The sequence below is a fragment of the Coregonus lavaretus genome, assembly GCF_964263955.1.
Source record: "Coregonus lavaretus genome assembly, chromosome: 28".
NCBI lineage: Eukaryota > Metazoa > Chordata > Actinopteri > Salmoniformes > Salmonidae > Coregonus > Coregonus lavaretus.
Window position 1 is genome coordinate 32968630 of NC_140015.1, and position 12461 is coordinate 32981090.

At 43.2% G+C, this 12461-nt stretch overlaps 1 protein-coding gene across 1 annotated transcript in view; it reads left to right on the forward strand.

The window, feature by feature from the left end:
• Positions 1-376: 376 nt before the first annotated feature.
• dnaaf5 (dynein axonemal assembly factor 5) overlaps positions 377-12461 on the forward strand; it is a gene marked incomplete at its 5' end in the record, with an annotated part of 47566 nt that continues 35481 nt past the window's right edge. The window contains 6 exons of the mRNA XM_084145194.1: positions 377-983; positions 1416-1600; positions 4186-4310; positions 4845-4963; positions 9013-9245; positions 10880-11104. Coding sequence (XP_084001320.1) covers positions 377-983; positions 1416-1600; positions 4186-4310; positions 4845-4963; positions 9013-9245; positions 10880-11104 — 1494 coding nt within the window. The remainder of the gene's footprint in view (positions 984-1415; positions 1601-4185; positions 4311-4844; positions 4964-9012; positions 9246-10879; positions 11105-12461) is intronic.

Genomic DNA, 12461 nt, shown 5'->3' on the forward strand with positions numbered 1-12461 from the left:
ATTAGTTATGAGGTTTAGTTATGAGGCTGTGATATAAAGTCCATCATTGAGATCCCCCAAATTGTGTTACTGACATACTTAATAAAAATATCATAATCCTAACCTAAAGAAGAATATGATATTAAATCCGCATATTCCAACTTTGTTATACTACAGTTATTACATTGTTACGGTGTAAGTGATACTATTTATATTATAAGATATATCTATTTCATCATGCTATTCAACATTCACATCAATGACTTTCTGTAACAAAAATACAGTATGTCAAATCTTTATTCCATAGATTTAGATTAATTTCCACCGCATTTCACAAAGATGCAATAGTTGTCAATAAAGCTGTCAAGGTTTGAATTAGAGTTATCGTAAAGCAAGTATGTTTGTCGCAACGCTGCTTGTTGCCATATCAACAGTGAAAATGGCAACAAAGGTAACAGTGAAAACGGCAACAACGATGGCGGCGGGAGAAGAACGTGCTGCTTCTGAAGTTTTGAGAGCGCTAGCTCGACATCTAAACTGTCTCAACGAAGACAGCAAAACCACAAGAAAAAGAGCGCTTGAAGCAATCAAAAGAGAAACTATTGATAAAGGGCTTTCGAGCGGCGTGTTGCAGGATGTTTTCACGTGTCTGCTAAAGTCGCTGCTGAAATGCCTGTCAGATCCTATGGAAAGATGCAGAGAGACTGCCATACACATGCTTGGAGATTTTATTCGGTGTGTTCCTCAACCGGAGGATTCGTTGCCTTATCTCATGCCCGCTTTGACGCAGCGGCTCGGCGGGAAAGAGATCCTGGAGCCCGCGGAGGAACTTCGGCTGTCCATGGTGGAGGTGCTGACTCTCACAGTGGAGGTGTGTGGTAGGCACCTAGCTCCCTACCTCGACGATATGATGAAGATATTGCAGAGAACTATTGTCGACCCTTTCCCAGACGTCAAAAGGGAGAGCTGCAAATGCACTGTTCATTTTGCAAAAAGTGTACCAGGTAAGCTGGTTGAGAATGTACTGGGTGTAGTCTTGTTAGCCCACAAGTTAGGCTAACTAGTTAGCTAGCTAGCTGTGTTAGCTAAAGTTTATTGCATGGACACCTGACCAAGCTGTGTCAGAGAATGGTTATTTTTGTGGCTCTAAGTTATTTTGTACACTCCAAAGCTCTACCAGGCTGTCATGTAATATACATATTAATTATTAATTAAGTTAATGGAAATGTAGACAATAGGACAATAACAAAATAATTTGTTTCTCTGTGATTTGCATGCTCTACAGAGCTAGTTATGTATGGTCTCTCTGAATACATGTATAACAATTGAATGTATTGAGGATAATGTTTAGGAAATCGTACCCTAACTTATACTGTGGCATGAAGTGACAGTCACCTTACATTAATCTTGTTTGAAATGCTTCTCTCTATCCCCAGAACATTTCCACATGCAGGCAGAGAGCCTGGTCAAGCCCCTGATGCAGACCATCTCCCATCAGCATTCCCGTGTGCGTGTGTCCACCATCGAGGCCACTGGAGCGGTCATCCAGTACGGCACGGGGAAGAACGTGGACGATGTGCTCTCTCACCTGGCACAGAGGCTGTTTGACGACTCACCACAGGTTGGTTCTGTCAAATCTGGCAGATAAAGATCAAATACTCCTAGTGACAGTGTTAATGATTAGATTATTAGACAAATTCTGTCAAATCTAGCAGATAAAGATCAGCTACTCCTAGTGACACGTAGTGTTAATGATTAGATTATTAGACAAATTATGTCAAATCTGGCAGATGAAGCTCAACTACTCCTAGTGACAGTGTTAATTATTAGATTATTAGACTAATTCTGTCAAATCTGGCAGATTCACTACAAATACTCAGTGACCGTTAGTGTTAATGATTAGATTATTAGACTAATTCTGTTATTGCTGTGTTCATCTAGATTATTATTTTCCTTGTTGGATAAATGTATTTCGGAAAAAATACAAAATAAACAAACTGGTCAATCAATCTAATCAATCAATCCAACATATTAATAAAGGCTGCTTTTCTTTTACACCAACAGTTACTACAGTGGTTCCCAAACTGTGGGGGGGAAAGTCAAAAGTTTGGACACCTACTCATTCAAGGGTTTTACTTTATTTTGACTATTTTTTACATAGCAGAATAATAGTGAAGACGTCAAAACCATGAAATAACACATATGGAATCATGTAGTAACCAAAAAAGTGTTAAACAAATCAAAATATATTTTATATTTGAGATTCTTCAAATAGCCACCCTTTGTCTTGATGACAGCTTTGCACACTCTTGGCATTCTCTCAACCAGCTTCACCTGGAATGCTTTTCCAACAGTCTTGAAGGAGTTCCCACATATGCTGAACACTTGTTGGCTACTTTTCCTTCACTCTGCCGTCCGACTCATCCCAAACCATCTCAATTGGTTTGAGGTCGGGGGATTGTGGAGGCCAGGTCATCTGATGCAGCACTCCATCACTCTCCTTCTTGGTAAAATAGCCCTTACACAGCCTGGAGGTGTGTTGGGTCATTGCCTTGTTGAAAAACAAATGATAGTCCAACTAAGTCCAAACCAGATGGGATGGCGTATCGCTGCAGAATGCTGTGGTAGCCATGCTGGTTAAGTGCATTGACAGTGTCACCAGCAAAGCACCCCCACACCATAACACCTCCTCCTCCATGCTTTACGGTGGGAATTACACATGCTGAGATCATCCGTTCACCCACACAGCGTCTCACAAAGACATGGCGGTTGGAACCAAAAATCTCCAATTTGGACTCCAGACCAAAGGACACATTTCCACCGGTCTAATGTCCATTGCTCATGTTTCTTGGCCCAAGCAGGTCTCTTCTTCTTATTGGTGTCCTTTAGTAGTGGTTTCTTTGCAGCAATTCGACCATGAAGGCCTGATTCACACAGTCCCCTCTGAACAGTTGATGTTGAGATGTGTCTGTTACTTGAACTCTGTGAAGCATTTATTTGGGCTGCAATTTCTGAGGCTGGTAACTCTTATGAACTTATCCTCTGCAGCAGAGGTAACTCTGGGTCTTCCATTCCTGTGGCAGTCCTCATGAGAGCCAGTTTCATCATAGCGCATTATGGTTTTTGCGACTGCACTTGAAGAAACGTTCAAATTTCTTGAAATGTTCCGTATTGACTGACCTTCATGTCTTAAAGTAATGATGGACTGTCATTTCTCTTTGCTTATTTGAGCTGTTCTTGCCATAATATGGACTTGGTCTTTTACCAAATAGGGCTATCTTCTGTATACCACCCCTACCTTGTCACAACACAACTGATTGGCTCAAACTCGTTAAGAAGGAAAGAAATTCCACAAATTAACTTTTAACAAGGCACACCTGTTAATTGAAATGCATTCCAGGTGACTACCTCATGAAGCTGGTTGAGAGAATGCCAAGAGTGTGCCAAGCTGTCATCAAGGCAAAGGGTGGCTATTTGAAGAATCTCAAATATAAAATATATTTTGATTTGTTTAACACTTTTTTGGTTACTACATGATTCCGTATGTTTTATTTCATAGTTTTGATGTCTTCACTATTATTCAAAAAAGTAGAAAATAGTCCAAATATAGAAAAACCCTTGAATGAGTAGGTGTGTCCAAACTTTTGACTGGTACTGTATATATATATATTTTTTAAAGGAACTTAGTCCGGCTTTAAACTTACTCTTGAAAGTTGTAATAGTAGAATGCAGAAGGTGCAATTTTGAAATTTGATAGTGCATAATCAGTTCCTCTTGTTAGTCATTGCATACCTTAGAGAGCTATTTATAACTTGTCAGAAATGTCCAGATCAACTAGCCCATGTCAGCTAATGTTTTTTATTTAGGTTTTTTAGCCCATAGATATTGTTGTTATTTTTTAGTCACTCAAATATCACATGAATAAACATTAGACATGACAAAATGTGTAGAATTGTAGGAAATAAGCTTTAAACCTGCAAAATCCTCTCCACCAACGAATGTTGTCAACAGTTTGTGTCATGAACAGCACATAGAAATAGACGTGGCATGTGCGCACGCGCAGGGGGGCGCGGGATGTTCCCCAATGCTGGAACGGTGGCACCGAGTGGAAAAACTTTGAGAACCCCTTAGTTACTACAGTACCATACAAGGTGTTTTCCTCACTTAAAAAACTATGTTTTGTCTCACCCCACCTCTCTCCTCCAGGTGAGAAAAGCTGTGACTGTGGTTGTTGGTGACTGGCTGCTCCACCTGAGAGACAGATACTCCTACTTCCACAAGCTCATCCCCCTCCTACTGAGCAGCCTCAGCGATGACATCCCAGAGATTAGGTACTTATTGTACAGGGCTGGGCTCAATTCGAATTGAAGGCAGTCAATTCAGGAAGTGATTTTAATTAAAAATTCATTTTAAACTTTTGAAATAAATAGCTTCTACTTGAAAATGGATGCAGTTTTTTCCAATTTTGAATTGTTATTTGAGTGTACTTCCTGGATTGACTGCCTTCAATTCAAATGACCCCAGCCCTGCTATTGTATGACTGACCCAGTCCTTAACCACTCTGCCTTTGAGACCACCCACCCATTCACTCACTCTGTCAGACCTAGGAAATATGCAGCCTAAGATACACACGTATGTATCAGGTTTGCTTGTGCAGATTACTGTAGATACCTACTTATACAGTAGGTTTGGTGTGAAAGAGGGAATAGCAGGAGCCCACAAGGCTCATCACTGACTGTGTTGGCTAGCTTGGGCTTTTGTGTTGTTTGTACATTGCGTCGTTGTGGCGTGGGTTCGAATCCTGGGTCCGCCGTGGCAGGGATGGACGTGCATTATCATTATATTTGTCTCTCTCTCCCCTTCAGTCAACTAGCTGCTGACCTGTGGAGACAGACAGGCACTCGATGGGAGCAGGAGAATGAGGATGACCTGAAGGACAAGATGGACTTCCTCCTGACCCCACCTGACCTCTACCCTGCTGGAGGTGAGTGAACTCCATCACTACTACTTCTACTGCAGAGAGATTAAACATTGTACCATTGCGCCACTCAACTGACTTACAATGTGTATACAGGATCTTTTGGTGGTGCAAAAAAAAAGTTTTTACAGGGTTGGGTTTCTCACACAAAGAAGGCTAGACAAGAAAAAAGATTGTAAAAATCACTAAAGAAATGTATTGGGTTTTGTCTCCTTCAGTGAATGTAGCCCATTGAGAAAAGGTTAGTTAGTTACCGTCCCATGCAGTGTGTTGTCTTGATTATAATAATGAAGAAGAAAGTTCAGCAGTGCATTGATACAGACTGAAGAACATCAGCCAATGTAAACCGTGTGATTTGTTGTTGTGGCCTTCTCTGTAAAGCCACCACCCTTTCTCTTCCACCGATCTAGTTATGTCCTCCTTCCTCTGAAAGTAGGTCAGACGCAGCGTGGGGTCAGCTGCCTTTATTAATAATAAGAACTGTCTACTGAGGGCATGATGTATCTATCGATGATTGACGTCAGAGCAGTCTGGGCACGGAGAGGGAGAGAGGGCTGTAGGGGCTGGGGAGGGATGCTGTGCTGTCACTGATCCATCTAGCCTATCTATCTATCCAATATGCTTCATTACTTCAGTTCTACTTCTGCTTGCTGTAGTATAGCAGGGTTCTCACATTCCTCTCTCTGTGTCCTGGTTGGAATAGCCTGGAATACAAACTGATACCATGGTGAAACGGAGCATGTCAGTTTGAATTCCAAGCATTAGTAACTCATCATCGGCAGCTCTGTGCGTGGGATAATTTGCTCTTGTCTTGCATTGATTTAATTGTTATATATATATTTTTATACATGACTCGTTAAATATTCAGTTATTCACATCATGCGGTCTTAATTATATTTTAATCAAGGGAAAGAAGGGAACAGGATTTTTAATGAGCTTTGTTGGGAACTAGGTTTAAAGGGATTTTTTACTCTATATAACTTTAGTTTTCTGTGATAAGAAGTACTGTCTTCTTATGTCTGTCTTTGAGCAGACAACTTTTATAAAAGTTATTGAATTATTCCTTTAGATTTGGCCCCCAAAAATAAAAAAAATAAAAAAACACTGATGAGCTCCAGCCATAAACCAACTATGCTAGCCCTATTCCCCAAGAGTGCTCAGTCACGGTGGAGTTCCAAGCCTCCATATATTACTCATCTCTATTGGCCTGCGGGTTATGTATTCTACAGGTTATGTATTCTACAGGTTATGTATTATGTCATTAGATCCGCTCCGTCAATCATACAAGGCTCAACTATGACACAGTGCTTGATTATTGTCGACACTCTGCCCCCGAACACCCTCATTACTAAGACTAATGTGTGGATGTGGTTGTGGTGTGCAGGCTGGGTGGAGACTAGAGGGGTTTTCCTACTCCCCTTTTACACACACACGCACTCATGCACACACTCACACACACACTCTCTCACTCTCTTTCTCGCACACACACACTCACGACTACCCCACTGACTCACCACCCCACCCCTGTGTGAGAAGCTGGAAGGGGAGGCCATTGGAGGGACAACACCCAGCCTGTGTTGCCTCCCCAAGCACCTTATTACCACCTATTAATAACGTCTGTCAGCACTGTAGTGAAGAATGAGGAAGCCCTTCATCTTTTCATATCGCCGCTGGGTTCAGGAAGGAGAGGTGAAGTCCTGTCTGTGACTTTCCATCCCACTCAGCAGGTGAAGACAGACAGCAGGCCTTTTTCTAGAGCAGCAACCCTGCCGTTTTCCTCCTGGCCTGATTTCTGTTTATTTTACATAGGCTACACTGGGAAGGCTGTTTGTTTCTATGACGGTCACACGCACCCACCACATTAGCCTGGTCCCAGATCAGTTTATGTTAAGATGTGACAATGAGTATGTTTACATGCACACTAATAATTCGATATTAAACTGATTATGGCAGTAGGCCGAGTATGGCATTAGTGATGTAAATTGTAAACACCTTACTCTACTTATCTTAATCGGCGCAAGGTCAACATCGAAGTAAGCTTACGCCGATTAAAACACCTGGTTTTCTGAGCAATCTTTAGAATTATGAGGACATGTAAATGCCTTAATCAGAGTTACAGCGGTGTATTAGATTTGCACATGTGCTAGTACGAGAAGCGCAAGCTTCTATCTTTTGCGCTAGTGAAGTGAGTTCGGGAAAAACTGAAAATATGCATCTTAGAAATAGTTTTCCCATACAAACGTTATATGTCCGAATTCAACAATCAAATAGGCATCACAAAAATAACATGGTCGCTGTGGTAGAACGTTTATTTTGATTGGCGATTTTCTGCATTTATCAAAGTCCCATCAGGTAGCCAGATTTCAGATGTGTCCGTGTAAACAGGATTATTAGGGAAATCGATCTTCTTGCAAATCATGTAAATGTTTAAATCGAGCTATTATATTAATCTGACTTCACAATAATCATATTTTTGTATGCATGTAAACATACTCAATGACCATAGGAGTTGGCAAGATGACACAAACAGATCTGGGACCAGGAAACAACCTGTGGTTGAAGTGTGCATTTTAATCAGGTCTCTCTCCTCTTAAAAGATGTTTGATTTTCAATGGGATCGCCTGTATGCATGAAGGATAAATGATTCCACTGCCCAAATCTCACCTTGTTAATTTTTTACTATCCCTATATGTCTGTCCATTGATTTAATCCATAGGAGTTGGGTGATTGGTACTAAGTTAATGATACAAATTCAATTAATTAATTAATGATGAAGGGTTTATTAAAAGGGAAGTTCTAGTATGCAGGTGCAGTGGCTTTAATCCAGTGTTGGACAGGCAGCAGTAATAATGACCGTGTAGCTGGCTCAGATATAGGAAGGTGCTGCTGCGATGGCGGGGTAGATAACCCAGGCCCGGGGCTGAGGATGAGTTTGAACATGAACATGAACGTGGTCACCCTGGTTGCTACCCATAGGTAGGCTAAGTGGAGAGTACCAGTATGTGTCCTGGGTGGTGTTCATTAGGGCATGCAACATTAAACGTTTTGCAACTGATAATGGTAAATTACTGTTTCTTATTGGACCTGTTTCTTAAGTCCAAATAGTCCCTTTCTGTTTTAGTCAGTTTTCATCCGTTTGGTGCCTAATGAACATGACCATCTGGTTGTGTAGTGCAGATCTGGGTCAGTCTTCAGCTCCACACGGTGTTAATGCTAATGGATACTGGGTCTAGGACAGGAAAAGAGATGAGTCTCTCTCTCCCTGCCAGTCATAAATCCAACATGGCCCCACTCCTGTCTGAAAAGGTCAGTGTCAGACAACTGGGAGACAACCAGAAACGGCTTGTTTTGTCTTGTCCTGTGTGTTTCTGAAGGATTGAAGCATCCTACAGGAGGGAGGGAGGGAGGGAAGGACGGTGGGAGAGAGAGAGGGATGAAGCATGTGGAGGGCTATTCATTTAAAAATGTGTTCCACTTGCTCTGACAAGTCCCCCGGAGAGGAAATCTCCATCGTAAAACCAAAAAGTACATGTCTGGAAAATGGGACTTAGACTGTAGATGCAGTCCATTAGGACAGCAGAAAACACCCAACAAATTATGTTCCCTTCTTGCCTAATGTGAAGTGTTTTGTTGAAAATAGATCTTCTAAAATGCTCCATCAGCATAACTGGGTCGGAGGGCTATAGAACAGTTGTTCTATCGCTATCTCCATTACACAGTTAGAAATAGGATAACACAGTTACAACACAGTTAGCTTATTAGCACTTGTAGATATATACAGTAGATGTAGATTTATAGGCTGCGTTTACACAGGCAGGCCAATTCTGCTCTTTTGCAAAATTATTGGTATTTTGACCAATCATTCAGATCAGATCTTTTGGCAAAAGATCAGAATTGGGCTGCCTGTGCAAACGCAGCCTTAGATGTATATCTTAATTGATCCATTTGTGTGATTTGTGTGCTTTTTAGTAGGCTAATGCTTGTAGGCATTTTCATGCACTTTCTAACCTTAAATCCCCCTACCTCCCCCTCCCTCCTACCTATCCCCCCCCCAGTGGAGCGTCCGGGCCTGGGCTGCAGGGAGCTGGTGGTGAGGAATCTGTCCAACCTGCTGCCGGCGCTGGCCCGCGACGTGCTCGACTGGGTGGCGGGCACGCGGGTCAAGACGGCCCAGCTACTGTATGCCCTGCTGCTGCATGCTGAGGACCACTGCACCCAGCACCTGCAGTTGCTGCTCTCCACGCTGTACCGCGCCTGCACCGACCCTGAGAGGGACGTGGTCACCAACGTGAGTGGTCGAGACATAGAGACACATGCTATCACTATGTGTTCTATGTAATCCAATGGGACGTCCCTACCACATTGAAAATGAAATGTAAAATGTTTAGGGTAGGGACGTCCCAAGGATTCTGGATAGCACTAACCTTTATCTCATCCTAGGGGGGGTGGTCAGGTCAGGAAGTGGAAGTCCTAATGGTTGGATGGTAGTGGTAGGTCTAATGTTTGGATTGTAGTGATAAGTCTAATGGTTGGATGGTAGTGGTAGGTCTAATGGTTGGATGGTAGTGGTAGGTCTAATGGTTGGATGGTAGTGGTAGGTCTAATGGTTGGATGGTAGTGATAAGTCTAATGGTTGGATGGTAGTGGTAGGTCTAATGGTTGGATGGTAGTGATACGTCTAATGGTTGGATGGTAGTGGTAGGTCTAATGGTTGGATGGTAGTGATAAGTCTAATGGTTGGATGGTAGTGGTAGGTCTAATGGTTGGATGGTAGTGATAGGTCTAATGGTTGGATGGTAGTGATAAGTCTAATGGTTGGATGGTAGTGGTAGGTCTAATGGTTGGATGGTAGTGATAAGTCTAATGGTTGGATGGTAGTGGTAGGTCTAATGGTTGGATGGTAGTGATAGGTCTAATGGTTGGATGGTAGTGGTAGGTCTAATGGTTGGATGGTAGTGGTAGGTCTAATGGTTGGATGGTAGTGGTAGGTCTAATGGTTGGATGGTAGTGATACGTCTAATGGTTGGATGGTAGTGGTAGGTCTAATGGTTGGATGGTAGTGATAGGTCTAATGGTTGGATGGTAGTGGTAGGTCTAATGGTTGGATGGTAGTGATAAGTCTAATGGTTGGATGGTAGTGGTAGGTCTAATGGTTGGATGGTAGTGATAGGTCTAATGGTTGGATGGTAGTGGTAGGTCTAATGGTTGGATGGTAGTGACTAACCTGGATGAATAAAGGTTAAACCATTAACCATTAAATAAATAAGATAATCGTAGAAATCTGCTCTACAGTACCTGTATGTTGGCTACTTCAGTTCATCACTCCACAGATCTTTGTGAAGCAAGCCATAGACCGATGCACCATCATGTGTGCGCCATTTTAACAAACTGCTCACAGTACCAATGGCCTTCCTTCCTTGAAGTTATTTTCGTTATTGTCATGCCCATGTGCTATTTCCATTGACATTCTTTCCACCCAGAGCTGCTGTGGTGAATGGCTTGATCTTGATGGTCATGTCATGAGAGGAAAGGACACACCTGCTGGCCTTAGAATACACAGCAGTGAATAGCAGTAGTGATGTATGTGTCTTATAGCCCTGAGATAGTTGGGTTGGGCCCAAGGACTTGGGATGCACCTGCCCCAAGAGGAAGCCTTTGATGGTTCCGCTGATCCACTGGCTGATAAGGGATTATGAATTACGTACTCTTCTGTGGTCTTCTGTTATCTTGAATTCTTTCTTTCGTCCTCTCTTTCATTCTTTCTTTCTATCTCATTCTCTCTTTCTCTCTACAATCGTTCTCTGCTCTATCGCTAATCTTTGCTCTCTCTATCAATTCAAGGTGCTTTATTGGCATGAAATACACTCTGTAATATTGCCAAATCATTCTATAAACTATAGTATTCTCTATCTCTCTCTGCAGTGTCTGAGGTCTGCCAAGCTGCTGGGGACCTTTGTCAGCCCCGAGGTCTTCCTCAAGCTGCTCCTGGTCCACTTGGAGACCCCCTCCTCCTCCGCCTCCCCCCATACCCCCCTCATGGTCCTGGCTGCCGTACTGGGGGGCTGCTCCGGGGACCTCCTGAAACCACACCTCCAGAAGATCGCTGATACACTGGTCCAACCAGACATCTGCCAGGAGTACCAGCAGGTGAGTCTATGGCCTATGACCTATGGGTTGGGAATTGGGGGAAAAGGTAAATGCCATAACTACTGGTCCAGTATCAGATGTCATTATCCACACTAATTGTTAAAGATAGGGTTAATGGTAGGGTGAACTGGTCATAGATCTGCGGTTAGGGGTAACTTATGATAGTTCACATCTGGTTGAGATGTTTCCTCTATGTTATCTTATATTTGAGTCTCCAGCTGGTCTGGTGAAGTTGGCATATAGACCGACAGATGAAACACTACCCTTTCTGAGGCACTTAGTTTTGACCCTAAAACTGTTTACAGTGAAAGGTTCCATAAAGTGAAAGAATATTAAGATAAGATGCATTTTTCCTATCAGGACCGTTGTAAAAGCTTTTATAGGGATTACTGTGCTGTGAGTTCAGGGGGTTCACCATTGAGTAACATCACAAAACGCTGACTCCACTAACGGCCACCGAGCAAGGCACATGTTGTTTTCAGTGAGTGAGTGAGTGAGACTGAGAGAGAGAGAGAGAGAGAGACTGAGACAGAGAGAGAGACTGAGACAGAGAGAGAGACTGAGACAGAGAGAGAGACTGAGACAGAGAGAGAGACTGAGACAGAGAGAGAGACTGAGACAGAGAGAGAGACTGAGACAGAGAGAGAGACTGAGACAGAGAGAGAGAGAGAGACTGAGAGAGAGAGAGAGACAGAGAGAGAGAGAGACAGAGAGAGAGAGAGACTGAGAGAGAGAGAGACTGAGAGAGAGAGAGACTGAGAGAGAGAGACTGAGAGAGAGAGACTGAGAGAGAGAGAGACTGAGAGAGAGAGAGAGACTCAGTGGAAAAAGAGGAAAACTAAAATACCATAAAGACCAGAGCAGCTCTTTCCTCCCCTTCCTCTCCTCTGGTGTCCCACATTTAGTTTACCTTTGATATTGCTCTGGCTGTGAAGCACGGATTTTCACACATGCACTCACACTGCTGGCTGCAATGAGTCACCCATACCCATAACCCCCCAGTGGGGCCCAAAATAATTTCCTCTGGAGGGGATGATGATGATAAAATGCTAATTATTCCTGACCCCTGCATGTCTGAGTTGACCCCCCCTTTTTTTTATAGCCAATTTTCAACACTCACTGTGTGCGGAAGAGCGCAAAGTAGAGCCCCCACCCCCTGTTACCAACCACCGACCCCCAAACCCCCTTTTAAAGCCCTGAGATTCCAACATTTCACTGACCGTGTTATGGACCTGGTGACAGACATACAGGAGGGGAAACGGATCCCCCTCTCTGTCCCCCTCCACCCCACCTCTAGCTGGGGTCAAGCCAGAGCGCGATGGACACAGATGGAGACAGACCTTCTGGTCCCTGGTCT